We start from the raw sequence: 18,941 nt of genomic DNA, 5'->3' as shown, positions 1-18,941 counted from the left end.
GGTAATCAGGTTGTCCCACATGGGATCACAGTCTTAATCCCCATTTTATAGGTGACGGAACTGAGGTACAGAGAAGTTAAGTGATTTGCCCAAGGTCACACAGCAGACAAGTGGCGGAGCTGGGATTAGAACCCATGACCTATGACTCCCAAGCCTGGGCTCTTTCCACTAAGCCACGCTGCTTCTGGGTGTAGCATTCATTCTGAATGAATGAAGTGTCTGGACAGAAAGATGACACCCAGAATCCCAGGCCACCCAGTATAAAATATAGACAAAGTGTAACAAATCTGTTCCCTTCATACTGAACTGCTCAAACTCTTTAAGCTCTCCTTGAGAGCACATTCACTCTGCCTTCCATAACTGGAGACACACACCAGGGCATTCAAATGGCAGGTTCCTTTCATGTGGGCCACATGAGGTGAGGTTCAGGAAGTGATCCTGTTACTACACAACATCAAGGGGTTTGGCCTTTCTGACTAGTCCCTAGGATCCAAATTTGGAAGAGAGAAAAGCCAAGATGTTGAAAAAGCCTAATGACTTTCTATTACAGCTCAGTTCTTCCCCAGGGAGACCTCTCAATTAAAACAAGCTTAGCAGAACTCTGTGAGAAAGAAGTGTCTTTTATTTTTATTCAACTGGCTATAACATTCGTTTTTTCATTACTAAGTTAACTTCATATTATCTGAAATATTCTGATTTGACACAACATCCCTTTCCCACCCTCACCTCCTGAAAAACTATTCCCAGAATCAGTGCGTCAAAGTGGCAAGATGCCAAACAAGACCAACGATATCTTCAAACTCAGGGTTGGACATTTTGACATTCATTTCAAACAGCAACAGTGCGTGCTTGACATTGTGGCATATACATCATTTCTTCCACATCTGTACATCAAGAGCAGTAGACAGGGCAGATTCTCAGAATTTTCAAATTTAACCCAATGCAGGAAGATCCAGAAGACACTTAGTGTTAAAGAATTCTCTGAGTACTAGGAGTGAGTCTCAATGGAGAGCGTGCTCGGGAACCATTTCCAAAGCCACCCAGGTAAGCGGTCTCTAGAAGAGATCTTCGGTGCATTATATTAATGCAGAATATTTTTGGCTACATTTCACCAGGCAAAAGGCAAGCTTGCTCTTCCTCTGTGCTGGGAACCGTTTGTAATATAGATTTACTGGAAAGCAAAAACAAAATGTATAGGGATTAAGGACACAACAAACTGTGGCCTGAAAGTTTCTGTCAGGGATTCTGGCATAGGGTTCACAGAGTTGCATGTCTGATAATAATAATAATAGTATTTAAGGGCTTACAATGTGCCAGTCATACTAAGAAGTGGGGTGGATACAAGCAAATCAGGTTGTATACACTCCCTGCCCCACATGGGACTTAGAGTCTTAATGTTCCAGTCTTGGATGTCCCAACGACACCTCAAATTAAACATGTCCAAAACATAACTCTTTATCTCTGCACCCAAACTCTGTCCTCCCTGTGTCTTTCCCATCACTGTAGATGACACCACTATCCTCCCTAACTCACAATCCCATACCCCGGCGATCTCCTCAACTCATCTTGCTCATCCTATCCACATATTCAAACTGTCACCAAATCCTGTCAGTTCTACCTTCACAGCATTGCTAAAATCTGCCCTTTCCTCTCTGTCTAAACCGCTACCATGTTGGTCCAAGCAGTTATCCTAACCTGGCTTGACCACAGCACCTGCCTCCTCACTGACCTCCCAACCTCCTGTCTTTCCCCATTGCAATCCATACTTCACTCTGCTATATGAATCATTTATCAATAAAAATATTCAGTTCATATCTCTTCACTCCTCAAAACTTGCAATGGTTGCCCATCCACCTCCACAACAAATAGAAACTCCTTAACATTGACTCTAAAGCATGCAGTTTGCCCCACCCTACCTCACCTCACTAATCTCCTACTACAGCCCAGACTGCACACTCTGATCTTCCAGTGCCAGTTTACTCACTGTGCCCCAGTCTTGTCTATCTCACTGCCAACCTCTTTCCCACATCAACCCCACCCCAGTCTGAAACTCCCTCCCTTCCATATATACTAGACTCACCACCCTCTCCACCTTCAAAGCAAAACTAAGGTCACATATCCTCCAAGAGGCCTTCCCTGATTAAGCCCTCATTTCCCTGACTTGGTCTTCCTTCTGTCTCATCTATGCACCTCAATCTGAGAACTTTGGACACTTGATATTCTTCCCATTTCCAACACCACGCACTTACATATCTTTAAATTATATGTTATCATTCTATTTATTTGCTATTGTTTTAATGAAATGTTCATCCCCTTGATTTTATTTATTGCTATTGTTTTTGTCTGTCTCCCCCGATTAGACTGTGAGCCCGTCAAAGAGCAGGGACTGTCTCTATCTCTTACCGATTTGTACATTCCAAGCACTTAGTACAGTGCTCTGCACATAGTAAGTGCTCAATAAATTCAATTGATTAATCCCCATTTTACAGATGAAGTAACTGAGGCACAGGTTAAATGATTTTCCCATGGTCACACAGCAGACAAATGGTGGAGCTGGGATCAGAACCCAGGTCCTTCTGCCTCCCAGGCCTGAGCTCTCACCACTAGACTTTGGTCTTTTCTAGAAAAAAAGAAAGAATAAAATAATATCTGGAAGTACCTTTTTTTCCTCTGGAAATGCTCAAAGATATAAAATAGTCCCATCACCAGGCCCTTTAACAAAAGAGTTATCAGTTACCCAAGGTTTCAGAGGCTAGAAAGTCCTCAAAAATGCATTCTCTACAAATGTGTATTTTTGCCACAGATGGGTATAAAACTCTGTTAGGAAATAAGGGAACGTTCTTCTGATGATGTGCCTTGATCTGGATGGGGCACAATGTAAGAAGAAATGTCTGTGTGCATTTAAGACGCATAATGATAATTTTGGCATTTAAGTGCTTACTTTGTGCCAAGGACTGTACTAAGTACTGGGGTGGATACAAGTAAATTGGGTTGGACAAAGTCCCTGTCCCATGTGGGGCTCACAGTCTCAATCCCCATTTTACAGCTGAGGTAACTGAGCCACCAAGAAGTGAAGTGACTTGCCCAAGGTAACACAGCAAACAAGTGGCAGAGGTGGAATTAGAACCTAATGCCTCCTGACTCTCAGGCCTATGTTCTATCCATTACACCATGTTATTTCTCATTATGTACACATGTACTATAGTGTGAATTTTCTTTAATTTTGGGGTTCATTGGAAATGGAAATCCCATATTATGGAAGAACAAAATATGAATAAAAGCTATGTCTGTGTACTTACGCTTGCCAGAGCCCAGAGACCTTGGATGGCTGCTGCCCATTCAAAGCCATATTTCTCATAGAAGAATCCACCGAGCGTTGGTCCTATAAAACCACTAGTATGTGAGGAAGGTAGGGAAGGAAGAAATTACTATAGCAAAAGTCCATTCTTTCAAATTAGATTTGGCACAGATTCTCGCTTAACCCTGAAAAGCAAATACTCCAAGACAAATAATTCCACATTTCTTTCTCTTTCTCTCTCTCTCTCCTCCCCTCAACCCTCTGCTTATGACCCAAATGGATTAAGAATGGTGCACCTTCTGACTGAAAATATTCTGCGTCTTGCCAAAGATGGTACCAAGTTCTATTAAAATTCTCCCTCCTGTCTCTCTCAAAATAAGTTCAGGAGGCTTAATAATTGAAGAAAAAAGTATTTTAAAATCCCCTGGTAAAAAGGAAGAGTTGTTCAGCTATTTTCTCTGGGTCACAGGTGGTAAACCAAGTTCGGAGTGGTAACACTTCCCATAGAAAATCAGCATGGGTTCATGGGGTCAAGATTTTTTGAGAATTTAGGCCCAGCCAAATAAAAGAAAAAAAAAAAACAGCTATGGTAACATTCTTCTCCAGGCTTCTGACATTCACTTCTGTCTGAGACATCACAGGGATGTGCCATTCTTTTTTTTTTTTACTATATACAGGTTGGTTTAATGACTTGTGTAAAAGTAATAGGACCAGTGAACTGGAAGAAAGATCGGAACTCCTAAATCCCCAGTTCCAGCTTTAAAGTCCCATCAACAGCTGGCGCTGTCTTCCAGATTCTCCTGCCTAAACACCTCAAAAACCTGAGAACCCAAATGTCAGGGTTTGGCAGCAAGACACCGTGAGTTTGGATCCCTAATCAAGGCAATGGCTGTGTCCTCTCAAGCTAAGAAACCAATTTTACCCTGTTTAGGCACTTGATATCGCATACTTACCCAAGAGACCACATTGCGCCAAAAAGCCCAGAAACAAGTCCCAGAGTGCTTAATCCTTCTTCAAACCCATTTTCACTGGAAAGACAGGCATAAATGCAACTGTTGGACAAAAATTTTTCCTAAAACTACAATAAAAATAGCACCCTAAAACCTCACATTTCAGTGAAGAAAAAACTATACCTAACAAGCACTGGGAAACAGAAATTAGGAGGAACAGGCAAGAATTGATATCGACAAGTAAAAAGAGGCAAATAGTGAACCCAATCAATTGCCACAGATGCTTTGAGGCATTACCTTCAAAGAGCATGGGGCTGGCAGTGAGCAGACTTAGGTTCTAATTGCCACTCTGCCAACTGTCTGCTGTGTGACCTTGGGCAAGTCACATAACTTCTCTGTGCCTCAGTTACCTAATCTGTAAAATGATGATTAAATCTTCCTCCTTTCAATTAAAACTGTGAGCCCCATGTGGGACAGGGACTGTGTCCAGCCTGATAAATTGTATCTACCCCAGCACTTACAGTGCCTGACACATAGTATTTAACAGATGTGCTGGAGTAGATACATGATAATCAGCTCAGACTGTTTCTGTCCCATATGGAAATCATGATCTAAGAGGAAGAGGGAACGGGTACTTTATTCACATTTTACAGATGAGGGAATCAATATTACTTATGAGCGCTTACTGTGTATTAAGCACTTTTGAAAATACAATGCAAATGAGGAACAAAGAGGTCAAGTGACTCGGAGATGACACAGTAGGCTAGTAATGGAGCTAGGACTACAACCCGGGGCTCCTTCCACTATGCCACACTGCCTCCGAGGACTGGTCTAGGAAGGATCACTGCAGGATCCTGGAGAGGGAAGGTAAAACCTAGCAAAGAACTCTGCTGGCATCTTGGACCAGGTCTTCATGAGAACAATTACCCCAACTGACTGAAGTTTGTCTACTGACAGTCTTGGAGCACTTTTGAAGATTCATCAAGGTGTGTGGTTGTGTGTACAATGGGAAGAGCCAGGAATTCCCCCTTTCGACTACCAATTACAGTCTGGCATGAGGTGTTTGTACGTCAAGTGTTCAAGTTATATTTAATGCAGAACTGTTTTTATGTTTTAGTGGAAATGCTTCCAAATATAATGCCCGTTGCTAAGGATATGACCACTATAACCTTAAGTGCTTACACTGGAGTTCAATCAATCTGTGCTGTTAGTTGAATACCTACTGTGTGCGGGTGCTTACACTGGAGTTCAATCTATGCTGTTAGTTGAATACCTACTGTGTGCGGAGCACGGCTCTAAGCATTTGCAAAAGTACAATAGACTAGATTTGATATCGGCCTTCAAGTTTACAGTCTAGCAGGGAAGACAAACACTAAAACAAATTATGGGTAGGAGAAAGCATTAGGGTGTAAATTTATGTGCATTTGAGCCACTGGGGGTGGAGGTATGAGTTTCAAATCAAATGATGGTGTTCACTGAGCACTTACTGCTTGCAGAGCACTGTACTAAGTGCTTGGGAAGAGTATAACACAAGCGGGTAGACGCAATCCCTGCCCACAAGACGCTTTCAATCTAGAAGGCAGCTTACAAAGCTTAGATAATGCAAAAGTGGCAGTGTAGTGAGGGATATATGATGAAGAGGGTGAATCAGAGAAGGGTTTCTGAAGGAGGTGTGATTTCAGTTGTAATTTGAAGATAGGTAGAGCAGTCGTTTGTTGGATGTAAAGGGGAAGAGACTTCCAAGCAGAAGGGAGAGCTGGAGCAAGAGGTTGGCTAGGAGGGATAAGAGAACAAGGCACAGTAAATTGGCTTGAGGCACCAAGTTTGGGAAGTGAAAGCAAGGTAGGAGGGAAAGCACTGATGCCAGGTTTTAAAGCCACCGGTCAGGAGTTTCTTTTTCGATGTGGATAGGAATGGGTAATCACTGCAGATTTTTGAGGGGTGAGGAGATATGTCCAGGAGGGCATTTGAGAAAAATAAGCTGGACAGAAGTTACTGAAGTACAGACTGCCTGAAGTGGAAAGACACTAGGCAGGAGATAGTGAGGAGGCTGATACAGTAGTTGAGCAGCATAGCTCAGTGGAAAGAGCATGGGCTGGGGAGTCAGAGATCATGAGTTCAAATCCCAGCTCCGCCACTTGTCAGCTATGTGACTTTGGGCAAGTCACTTAACTTCTCTGTGGCTCAGTTACCTCAACTGTAAAGTAGGCATTAAGACTGTGAGCCCGTGTGACAACCTGATAACCTTGCATCCTCCCCAGCACTTAGAACAGTGCTTTGCACAGAGTAATCACTTAACAAATGCCATCATTATTATTATTATATGACAAGTGTCTGAACCGGCAGGGTGGCAGTTTAGAGAAAGAAGCTGATTCTGGAAATGTTGTGGAGGGAGGATCTGTGGGATTTTGTGATAACCTGAAGATGGAGACTGAAAGAGAGCAAATAGTAGGAGATAATGCCACATTTACAGGACTTTGAGACATGGGGAGATGGTGGTGTTGAAAACTGAGATGGAAAAGTTATATGGAGGAAAGGATTTGGGAAAGAAGATGGGGAATTCTGTTTTAGACATGTTGAGCTTGAGGTGCTAGTGGGGCATCCTCATGGAGATGTCCTGGAGGCATGAGCAGATGAAAATTTGTGGATGAAAAGAGAGGTCAACAGTCTTTCATTGCAACTGGTCCCAGATGTAAGAAAGGTCACATTTTGTATGAAGGGGAATGTCATTAATGCTCTCAGGTGCCACGACTTGAATTTGAGTCCTAAACTGCTCTCTGGCATGGTCAGAGTGGGAAAGTGGTTTTTTGTAACCAAGTACTGAGGCCTGGAGCAGGGAGGACTTTGATGCTCTCCTTAACCAAGTACTGTTTTGGGTTATTTAATAGTAGTAGCGGTAGTAGTAATGGTAGGTACTATTATTATTAATAGTAATAATAATAATGGGGTTTGTTAAGCACTTACTATGTGTCAAGCACTGTTCTAAGAGCTGGGCTGAATACAAACTAATCACGTTGGACCTAGTCCCTTGTCCCACATGGGGCTCACAGTCTTAATCTCCATTTTACAGATGAGGTAACTGAGTACCAGAGAAGTCAAGTGACTTGCCAAAGGCCACACAGCAGACAAGTACCGGAGCCGAGATTAGAACTCAGGCCTTTCTGACCCCCAACCATGTGTGCTATCCATAAGGCTATGCTGCAGCATTTTCAGTTAGCAGAGCATTATAGTAAGTGCTGGGAGAGAATACACAGGTGGGAATTAGACATGGAGGGGTTCACACTCTAACAACATAAGGGACTGGAGATAGACACATCAGGAATGAAGAAATAATAAAACACAACACAAATGTACAAAATAAAAACAAAATCTGTAGGGAGAAGAACAAAATTTCAGGCTCCCCGGGGCTCAGAGTTTGGGGCGCATCCACAGCAACCACTTCAGTCGCCACAGACTTCCAGGTTTTTTGTGGAGGTCTCATGCTGAGGGTGTTTTTCTCTTTCCTGCCAGGGTAGTAGAAGGCAGGATGGGCTGGAAGCTCTTTGGTGGTACAGAGGAGAGCCTGCGATAGTTCCCAGGGAAGCAGCGTGGCTGACAGTCTTGTTGCGGCGATGTTGAGAGCACATGGCAGCAGTTTTCTTTGCTGGTCAGGGGTGTACAGAGCATGATGGAAGCAGGAGCCTCCCGGGTGGGAGTGAAGGTGGCACGTAATATTGAATTGGCTTCTTCAATTTTTAATTTGCTTTGTTGTTCTTTAGTCTCATAAACTGTGAGCTCCTTGTAGGACCGTTCAACAAGCAAAGAGTCCTTAGGGGCAGCAATCCTGCTATTTGGTGACCTCCTCCAAGAAAATCCAATTTAAGCCACATTATTTTATTGTCCTGCTCCTCCTCCTCCAAGCTGATTATGAATAGTTTTTTTTTTTTTTAAATGGTATTTGTTAAGCACATACAATGTGGCAGGTACTATACCAAGCACTAGGGTAGATAGATTCAAGTTAATCAGGTTGGACACAGTCCCTGTCCCACATGGGGCTCACAGTCTTAATCCCCATTTCACAGATGAGGTAACTGAGGCACAAACAAGTTCAGCACTTAGTATAGTGCCTGGTACGTAGTAAGTGCTTAACAACTATCATCATTATTATTAAGTGACTTGCCCAAGGTCACACAGCAGTAGACAAATCACAGAGTCGGGATAAGAACCCAAGTGCTCCTGACGCCCAGGCCTGTGCTCTAATAACAATAATAATTATTGTTATTATTGTATTTGTTAAGCATTTACTATGTTCCAGACACTGTACTAAATGTTGGGTGGATACATGCAAATTAAGTTGGACACAGTCTCTGTCCCACAGGGCGCTCACATTTATAATCCCCATGTTACAGATAAGGTAACTGGGGTAACTTGTCCAAGTTCACACCGCAGACAAGTGATGGAGCCGGGATTAGAACCCATGACCTCCTGACTCCCAGGCCCGTGCTCTATCTACTAGGCCACTCTGCTCCTCAGTCAGTTTAGGTTTGAAAAGGGTTTCACGGGGGAAGGCGCTGCGGAAAAGAGGTAGGTTTGGGATTTTCCTAATGTCATCCAGTCAGGCAGCCCTCTCTCTCCTGTGCCCTCCCGCTCTCACTCACCCCAGGAGCTGCAAGCGGCCACCGCCAGGGTTTATGGCCCTTTCTCCCCAGTGCAGACAGCTCCAAGCCACCTCAAGCCACCCTCCACAATTTACGATCCATAGAATCACTCAAGGGTGGGGAGCCAGGATTGGCTGCCAGGCTCTGTGGTTTATGGAGTTAGCTGGAGGAGGGAGAGCCAGGTGGGAACTTAGAGGTGCCCTGTGCTCCTTTAACTTCTTTCAGTGTGGATTTTAATAAAACTCCAACTAATGTAAATTGTAAAGTAAGAATAACTATGGCTTTGTTAAGCACTTACTAGGTGCCAGCACTGTACTAAGCGCTGGGATGGATATAAACACATCAGGTTGGACATAGTCCCTGTCCCATGTGGGGCTCACAGTCTCCAGCCCCGTTTTACAGATGAGGTACCTGAGGCACAGAGAAGTAAAGTGACTTGCTCAAGGTCACACAGCAGACAAGTAAAGAGCTGGAATTAGAACCCATGACCTTCTGACTCCCAGGCCTATCCACTAGGCCATACTGCTTCTCAACAACATGAACTGACGGAAATTGTCTCCCCCCGCCCCATCATCCCTCCACATGAATACATAGATCCACTGGGAAGGGCAGAGACCCTCACCTCCCAATTAAGGGGACGCCCAAGGACCAGCTCAAGTCAGGGGAGATTGGTTCTCTAGCCCCCACCTTGATCAGCAACAGAGACTGATTCAGTCCATCGGTCAGTCAACCGTATTTAGAGAGAGCTTACTTTGTGCAGAGCACTGTATTAAGTGCTTGGGAGAGTACAATATAATCATAGTACCCAGGCTCCGGCTTGAACCACTGGGCCACCCAGAGAGGACCCAGGACTACTGCTATGCCTGTTTATTCCAGTCTGGGTGCACACACATGGACAACTAAGGTTTTCCCAGGTCCAGAGTAGTACGTTGTAATATGGTTTCCAGATAGGGCCCCTCCTTCAGCATTTGTGTATACATAGTTGCTTCCCTTACCTAAAATTTATTTTAATGTGTGAACCAAACTGTAAACTCCTTGAGGGCAGGGATGTCTACCAAATGTGATATATTCTCTCAAGCACTTTTTACAGTGCTCTGCATATACTGACTGGAAGTTTCTAAGGACTAGAGCTGTGAGGTACCCAAAGACAGCCCCCTCCAAGGAGTTTAAACCTATATATTCATATTCTACTGCTGTTACTTTTGACCCTTTTGACTTTGGACTCCCAGGTCTGTGCCTGGGATTAGACTGTAAGCCCATCAAACGGCAGGGACTGTCTCTATCTGTTGCCGACTTGTTCATTCCAAGTGCTTAGTACAGTGCTCTGCACATAGTAAGCACTCAATAAATACTATTGAATGAATGAATGACCCTCAGCTTACCAGTAGATTGCAACTGGCTCAGTGGAAAGAGCACGGGCTTTGGAGTCAGAGGTCATGGGTTCAAATCCCGGCTCGGCCACTTGTCAGCTGTGTGACTTTGGGCAAGTCACTTGACTTCTCGGTGCCTCAGTTACCTCATCTGTAAAATGGGGATTAAGACTGTGAGCCCCACGTGGGACAACCTGATTCCCCTGTGTCTACCCCAGCACTTAGAACAGTGCTCGGCACATAGTAAGCGCTTAACAAATACCAACATTATTATCTGTGCTGGAAAGATAGAAAAAAGCCATACTAAAAAAGGTCAGTGTCATATCTTGGAATACAAGGGTGTTCCATGACGATACAAACAGTCACTGCTTTGTAAGAACAGCCCTAATAGCACATGAACTGGCCAGGCATGGATTTGATATTACAGCACTAAGTGAGATCAGACCAGCGAATGAAGGACAGCTCAGAGGGAGGTAGGTGCTAGGTAAACTTCTGAAAGGGTTTTTCTCTTCAGAACACCACATATTGGAGTTAGTCTTGCAATCAGACTCTCACAAGTCCTGGCCTTCCAACTCTTCCCACAGATACATGTGATCATCTGATAACACATCACTTGTCCCTGAAACTAAAGTGAGAAGCACTTATAATACTAAAAACGGTGGTATTTGTTAAACACTTACTATGTGCCAGGCACTGTACTAAGCGCTGGGGTAGATACAAGGTAAGTTGGACTCAGTCCCTGTCCCACATAGGGCTAACACTCTTAATCCCCATTTTATAGATGAGGTAACAGAGGCACAGAGAAGTGAAGTGACTTGCCCGAGGCCACACAGCAGACTAATGGCAACCTGCTACAAGTCAAAACTCACCTGTGCTGGGCATTACAGGCATGGGAGAGAGTCGAGGGTGGAGGCTCAAGTTTACTGCTCAGAAGAAGGCAGCGGTAAACCACTTTGACATTTTTACCAAGAAAACTCTATGGGTACACTACCAGAATGACTACAGATGGAGGTGAGGAGCTCTGGGAGAGATGTGTCCATGGAGCTGCTACGGGTTGGAGACGACTCAAGGGCATAAGACAAGATGTGTCTGTCTTCCCTGACAGTCTGTGGCCTTGTGTCCAGGGCCCATGTCTTAATTGATTTTCAGTGGATTTAAAGCCTGCTCTTAGTACAATGCTGTACACACTGCAGGTGATCATAATGAATGTTCACCTTAATAAGTGTTTATTAATAAAAGTTAGAAATGAATGCAACTCAGTGGATGACTTACTACGCACAACTGAGGACTTCTGGAAAGGTGGGGATAATACTCATTCCAGCAGAGATGCCATTCACAACCAGTAGCAGCACGAACAGCCAGAGCTGACTGCAAAGCAAAGGGGGGACAAAAGATCATAGGGGCAATGAAAATAATGCAAATACTGATATTTAGCCACAGGAATTTGATTAGTGACAGTGGCTCTCCTCATTTCCCTGTTCCAGGAACCACCAACCTACCCCTCAACCCAGTCCCCGTGAACCTCAAATGACATTATGGTAGTTTAATTAGCCACACAGTGAGGAAAATTTGTTCTTAATGCCAGTTTGGGGCAAAGGAAGTGGAAAACATACTTGTTACCACTTTTTCTAGTTATAACTCTTCCCCTTCTTCAGTTCTTTGAAACTGAATGTTTAAACCAGGGAACATGAAATGGATACTTTAAAGGCATAACAAAGTCCAACCGGAAGGGAGAGGGGAAAGGAGATTGGGAAGGAAAGCTTGCTGAAGTACATCGAGCAAGGTTCCAAAAAGATAGGGGTTTGGGTTCCATGCCACCCCAGTGGACTCTGATTTCTGTCAGCTTTCCTTTGGAATTTACACAACTTTATCACTGATTAATCTCTTGCCTTGCCTATAGAATGAATCAAACCCTTTGGTCTTCATGACTCAATCAGCATTTAATACTTCCCCTAAACAAAGGCTCTGTTACTGGGCCATTAATTTAAAGGGAAATTTCTCAGATGCGGGCGTGTTCACTGAAAGTGTTCTTCCCACTGCTTGCCAAATACCTCCCTCTGTCAGGAAGCAGAGGGAAAGAGGGTGAAACCGTACCTTTCCAGGTGGAAGATCGGAGCCGGACCCAAGAGGAAATAGCACAACGCTGTGATTAAGTTTCCAAACACCAGCAGCCATTTCCTTAGGGGCTGGGGAGGAAAGAGAGGGCTTGGACAAACTCAAGCGGGTAGTATCTCTCATCTATCAAGCAGCTCAGGTTGAACACCTCAGGCGATATCACCCCCACAACTGAAACCCACGGAAGAATTTTAGGACTCTCTTTAAAAAATTAATTTGGGAGTTGGCACAGAAAGCAGCTACCCCAGTGGTGGTGCCTCAGAGGAAATATCCTCAAAGGTTGTTTCTCATGCCCAGAAAATGCTCTCATCTCGGTGGGGTGGGGGGTGGGGGTTGTCTCAGCTCAGGCCTAGATTCAAAGGATCCGCCCCTCACACAAACACTCCCATTAGCCCCAGGAGATCCCCTGGCCCACAGACACCCACGGCTCACAGGGTTAGGGTCAGGAGGGGTCATACTGGGAGAACTAGAAGCCTCTTGGCATAGGGAAATAAATAAGAGCGGGATTGCCTGACGTGATTTCAGGGGAAGATTCTGGGACTGGGGACCAAGGGGCTCAATTCAGTGAATCAGTCAATCAAGCAAGAGTATTTGCCGAGAACTTACTATTCACAGAGCACTGTACTAAATATTTAGGAGAGTACAATACAGGAGGGTTGGTAGACACGATCCCTGCCTACAAGGAGCTTACATTTTAGCTGGTGAGACATATGTTAAAATAAGTTACAAGTTAGGGAAGTAGCAGAGTGAAGGGCTGTGGGGGTGGGGTGAGCACCATGTGCTCAAGGAATACCAAAGTGCAGAAGGGAGGGAGTATACTTTGGGAAGATGAGAGACTAATCAGGAAAGGCTTCCTGGAAGAAGTATGATTTTTAGTAGGGCTTTGAAGATTGAGAGTGGTGGTCCTTCAATGGTTTAGACCTTTAGACTTTTTCCTGGCTTTCAGAGATCACTTCACTCGACAAGTGAGTGAGGTAGCCACTTCAGGGCATACTATCAGAGAGAGAGCGGCCACAAAAGTGCACAGCTTTGCTCCACCCATTGGGAACAGCACCCGTGCTAACAGAGACCTGAGTTCTAATCCCAGCTCTGCCACTTGTGTACTGTGTGACCTTGGCCAAGTCGCTTAACTTCTCTGTGCCTCAATAACCTCAGCTGTGTAAAATGGGAATTAAGACGGTCAGCCCTATGTGGGACAGGGACTGTGTCCAACCTGATTACCTTGTATCTACCCCAGTGCTTAGGACAGTTTTTGGCACACAGTAAACAATTTAAAAAATGCCATTATAATTACTATTAAGCCCTTCAGCTCAGGTCTCCTCATATTGGCTGGGATGTCCCCCGAGGCAGGGACTGTGGGTGAAAGCGGGGCCAAGGGGGAGCAGGAAGCAGTCTGGCTTGCCGTGACACAACCGCTGAGTTGATTCTCTACTCTCCCAAACATATCTAGAAGTGATATATTACCATTTCTTTATATTAATGCCTCTCTTACTCCTCCAGATTGTAAACTCCTTGTGGGCAGGAAACACGTCTGCCAACTCTGTTGTATCCTACACTCCCAAACACGCAGTACAGTGCTCTGCACATAGTAAGTGCTCAATAAATAGCATTAGTGATAATGATGATGGAATGGGAGGAGAGGAAAAGAAGCAGCAGAAGGAAGGCGGTGGAGATTACTGGTGAATGTTGGGCCTGGCTGCTCTTCCAAGAAAATTCTCCACTCTCCAATTCCTTGTCTCTGCTCCAGTTCTCATTCATTCTTTCATTCAATCATATTTACTGAGCACTTACTTTGTGCAGAGCACTATCCCAGGTGCTTGGAAGAGTATAATATAACAATAAACAGACACGTTCCCTGCCCTCAATGAGTTTACATTCTCTTGAGGGGTGTAGGCACAGGGTCTGCACTGTACCCCAAGAGCACAGAAATTGCCATCCCTAGCTCTGTGTGAAAGCACTTAAAGAGGGTAGTGATCTGGGATCCTGATCTTCCCTACAACTCTTGCTTCTTCCTGACGCTGAAAAACTAAGATTAAAGAAAGCCAAGACAAGTGTACGAGCTGAGTTCATAATCCCAATACCTGGCTGGCTAGCAACCAAGCAGGGCACCAACGGGCTTGAGGACTCAAGGGGCATTGGGTGGTTTATTGGAGTCATTAAATAGTGCTTGGAAGCTTCCAAAGATACCTAGCTTTAAAGTGCCAAGTTATCTGTTGAAATCTTCTGACTTTCAGAACCACTAAACTACCCTTATAAATCACCCTCTAGACTGCAAACTCCTTATGGGCCAGGGAATGTGTCTACCAACTCTGTCATATTGTACTCTCCCAAATGCTTAGTGTAGTGCTCTGCACACAGTAAGGAATCAATAAATACCATTGATTGATTATAATCATACCCATTAATGGGTATGGTATTTTTATTTTTCCAAAGCACTTCACCTGAATTTTGTATTTTATTCATAAAGTACCACTGTGAGATAGGGATGCACAGGTATTACTGACCCTATTTTATTGCTATGAAAACTGAGCTGCAGATTTTATTTTCTAGTGGCACTTGTAAACACACCTAATATGTGCCAAGCACTGTACGAAGTGCTGGGGTAAATACAAACTAATCAGGTTGGACACAGTCCCCATCCCACATAGGGCTCACAGTCTAGGAAAGAGGGGGTAGGATTTAATCTCCATTTTACAGATGAGGTAACTGAGGCAAAGAGAAATGAAGTGACTTGCCGAAACTTACACAGGGGACAAGTGGCGGAGCCAGAATTAGAACCCAGGTCCTCTGACTCCCAGATCCATGCTATATCTACTAGGCCATGCTGCTTCTTGAGTGGCTTTGCAGGGTTACACAACAGGCCTCCCTTTAGCACCCAGGCTTCCTAAATTCCAGACCTGGTTCTTCTCACTAGACCGCTGAACCACAGGACTTTCTGGAATCTGATGCAAATTTGATGCAGGGAAGACAAGTAGAGAGCCATGAAAGATTAAAGTTGGTCATGAGCCTCAAGCTTGCCACATAAACATTCTTTTCTGCTAAACCTAAGGTCCAACAGAGTCTAACACCAAGGCAGGAATCAGTTAAGAACTGCTTACTCAACAGTTGGAGAAGCAGCGTGGCTTATTGGAAAGAGGACGGGCTTGGGAATCAGAGATCGTGGGTTCTAATCCCAGCTCCACCACTTAAAAACTGTGTGACTTTGGGCAAATCACTTAACTTCTCTGTGCCTCAGTTACCTTATCTGTAAAATGGGGATTAAGATTGTGACAACCTCATTACCTTTTATCTACCCAAGTGCTTAGAACAGTGCTTGGCACATACTAAGTGCTTAACAAATGCCATCACCATCATGTGTCCAATTCTTTTTTGCCTACCAAAATGGAAACTCAAAAATCAAGGCACAGTATTATGAGTGCCGTCGAGGTCTCTCTCCCCTAAACCTCCCACCTTTAGCCCTGGGCACCGAATTTCATAAGCTCACCTATCCGATGGTGATTAAGGGGCTTTGTAATCAGAAGATCCAAAACCAGGATGATACTTTTCTGCACAGAGAGAGAGAGGATACTTACTGGCATTTTATCACTTAGCAGCCCAAAGAGTGGTGAAGAAATAGAGTAAGACAGGGCCAGCCCCAGGAAGACAAGTCCCACATAGCCAGCTGGCAAGTGAAACTGTAAGAGAAAAAACAAAATCCACCATTAAATTATGACTACATCAATTCCTGCATTTCAGTGAGTATTCTTAGCTCCCCACGAGGACCCAGCCATTAGACCCTTCCGGGAATGCTCCCATATAATTCAGAGCTCTTTGAAATCAAAATGTCTACCAACTTTGTTATATCATACTCACCCAAGCACTTAGTACAGTGCCCTGCATATAGTAAGCACTCAATAAAGGGGAAGCAGCATGGCTTAGTAGAAAGAGCACGGGCTTGGGAGTCAGAGGATATAGGTTCTAATTCCGCCTCCACTACTTATCAGCTGTGTGACTTTGGGTAATTTTTCTGTGCCTCAGTAACCTCAACCCTAAAATGGGGATTAAGACTGTGAGCCCCATGTGGGACAATCTGATTACCTTGTATCTACCCCAGTGCTTAGAACAGTGCTTGGCATGTAGTAAGTGCTTAACACATAATACAAGTGCATATTATTATTATTATTATTATCATTATCATTATTAATAAATACAATTGATTGATTTGCATGACAAATCCAGGACAAGGACAACACTGACTTTCTTTTTTAAAAGTCAGCTTTTTGGTCCCATTAGGATATACTCTCCTTGAACATGAGGTACACATCTTATGCTTCTCTGGTTTTCCAAGTGTTTAGTGTAATACATTGCACCCCAAAACCACTCAGTAAATAGCAATTCCATTACTATTAGCAGATTGGCCACTAATCAAACTCAAGGAAAAAGCAGGGAGCAGGTGCCGCACACATGATAAAACAACTGGACTGGTCCTAAGAGAGGGTCAGGGGATGTGATGGATGCGGGGCCTGTCAACATTCAGGAAATGAACCAAGTCAGAGACGAGCGATAAGGTGAAGAGTAGAGAGGATTCCTGTGACCACAGCTTAGACTACCCGGCCTGAACAGTAGTGATGGACAGGACAGCAGACTAAAATGAGAAACATTGTGAAGAGCAAGGGAAGACTGGGGCACAGAAATGCCCAGTTCAGATTTCTCCCAACAGAAATGCAGATCCAGTAACTGGGAACGTGACAAAAGACTGCATGCCAGGGGGCTCAGGTTCAGGCATTTTAAAGGGGGAAGGTGGGAGAAGTACCAAACTTAACAGCATATTGAGAAACATCACATTTTAAAAAGTCGACTGAAGACTTCAAAAGTCACGGAGCCAAGAGTGGGAGTCCAGAAGCGGAAAGCCAAGGCCTCCCTTCAGCCCATTCCCCCATTTACTCCCTTGTTACCCCAGTGAGGTTCAGTGGAAACGTGTCGAGGGGCGACAGCTGCAGGGTTAGGGCCAGGTTGCTACCCTCTCCCGGGGCTACCCTTGCAAGATGGCATGGCAGAACGGAGGGAGGGGCTAGAAGGAGGCATGGTAGCCAAGGTAACTGGTCCCATTGCACCTTATCCCGGGCAGAGACAGCAACTGTTGGTGGTGCTGATGGTGGGTGCTAGAGCTATACCTCCCTTCTAGACTGTAAGCTCCTTGTGCTATTGCTCTGCACTCTCCCAAGTGCTTAGTACAGGGCTCTGCACCACTAAGTCCTCAAATATCATTGATTGAATTGTGTTCATCCAACTCCCACCCCCGAAACTCCCACCTTGTCCCTCCCTTTGCAAGCCTTTGTCCCAGCAACCTCTCAAGCAGCACTGACAGAGGAGGAGCTGGGTTTCGAGGGATAGGCAGAGAAGGGCAGAGGGAGCGGTCCTGCTCTCCCCCTGCCTGGTTTGTGCACCTCCATCCCCTCCCAGCGGTGGGATTGTGGAGGTCAGAGCTGCAAAGGTCACACCCCTCTCCCTTCTTTGCCCGGGACTACCTCAAGCTGTGCCAGGTTGCCCACAAAACTCCATTATAAGGCTAGGACTCATAGGTACTTTCTCCACAGGGGCTGAATCTCCTGCACTAAAAATGCCTTCCCTGGATCTCATTGCACCCCACAGCAATTGCCCCCATTTCCCTGCTTCCATTCCTTTACTTCATCTCCCGACAACTCCCTTCTTCCACCTCCTGAGATCTCTCTCACCAAGTTCACCACTGCCAAATCTAATAATGGACTCCACTCCATCATAGTGTTCCTGGACCTCACAATCACCTGGGAAACAGTGGATCATTCAACCTTGGATTTACTGACACAGCTGCCTCTTGATCATCCACATCTGGCTGCTCCTTATCAGTCTCACTGGTTTTTTAGGGGAGGAGGGAGAGGCAGGGGCCATGAGAAAGGGTGAGGAGAAAGGGTGAGTGATGGGTATATGAAAACAGCTATGGCAAAACAAGATAAAAAAAACAAGGCCAGAAAGAGAAGCAGTGCGGTCTAATTGATAGACCATGGGCCTGGGAGTCAGAAGGCCCTGGATTCTAATCCCAGCTCTGCTATTTTTCTGCTGTATGACCTTAGGCAAGTCACTTAACTTCTCTGTACCTCAATTACCTCACCTGGGAAATGGAGATTAAGATTGTGAGTCCTTTGTGAGACAGGGACTGTGTCCAACCTGATTAATTTGTACCTACCTCAGAGTTTAGGACAGTGCCTGGCCCATAGGAAGTGCTTAATAAATACCATAATTTTTTTTTTTAAATCGTAAAGTACATTTTGGGGTGGGTAAGGATATGATAAAAGGTAAACAAAGAACTAGCACAAGGGTACTAGAGAAGGTTATGTGAGCTAGAGCAAACTCAGTAGAGAAATTAAGATAGAAGTCACCCCTAGCTCCATCCACAACTGGAAATGGAATATGGTCCCCAATATACAAACCCCAAAGGAGAAGCGGAAAGGAGGAAGAGGAACCAGGTTGATGGCAAAGGAGACTGCAGGGTGCTACCAGAACCGGGATGGGACGAGATGGACTATAAATCATTTATTTATATTAATGCCTATCT

At 44.7% G+C, this 18,941-nt stretch overlaps 1 protein-coding gene across 2 annotated transcripts in view; it reads right to left on the bottom strand.

Moving 5' to 3' along the window:
- Window positions 1-600: 600 nt before the first annotated feature.
- The window catches only part of SLC18B1 (solute carrier family 18 member B1), a 41,981-nt gene continuing 23,640 nt past the window's right edge, over window positions 601-18,941 (bottom strand). The window contains exons 8-14 of one of the 2 annotated variants that reach the window (XM_029058434.2): window positions 15,943-16,044; window positions 12,350-12,441; window positions 11,528-11,623; window positions 4,252-4,326; window positions 3,300-3,393; window positions 2,660-2,712; window positions 601-1,171 (exon numbers count right to left, since the gene is read on the bottom strand). In XM_029058434.2, the coding sequence (XP_028914267.1) occupies window positions 1,102-1,171; window positions 2,660-2,712; window positions 3,300-3,393; window positions 4,252-4,326; window positions 11,528-11,623; window positions 12,350-12,441; window positions 15,943-16,044 (582 nt within the window). In that variant the 3' untranslated portion in view covers window positions 601-1,101. The remainder of the gene's footprint in view (window positions 1,172-2,659; window positions 2,713-3,299; window positions 3,394-4,251; window positions 4,327-11,527; window positions 11,624-12,349; window positions 12,442-15,942; window positions 16,045-18,941) is intronic. The other variant, XM_029058435.2, reaches the window with a different exon arrangement.

The sequence above is a fragment of the Ornithorhynchus anatinus genome, chromosome 2 (assembly GCF_004115215.2).
Source record: "Ornithorhynchus anatinus isolate Pmale09 chromosome 2, mOrnAna1.pri.v4, whole genome shotgun sequence".
In the NCBI taxonomy this organism is placed as follows: Eukaryota; Metazoa; Chordata; class Mammalia; order Monotremata; family Ornithorhynchidae; genus Ornithorhynchus; species Ornithorhynchus anatinus.
Note: the sequence above shows the minus strand (reverse complement) of the source record. Positions and strands in the feature narration are given on the sequence as shown.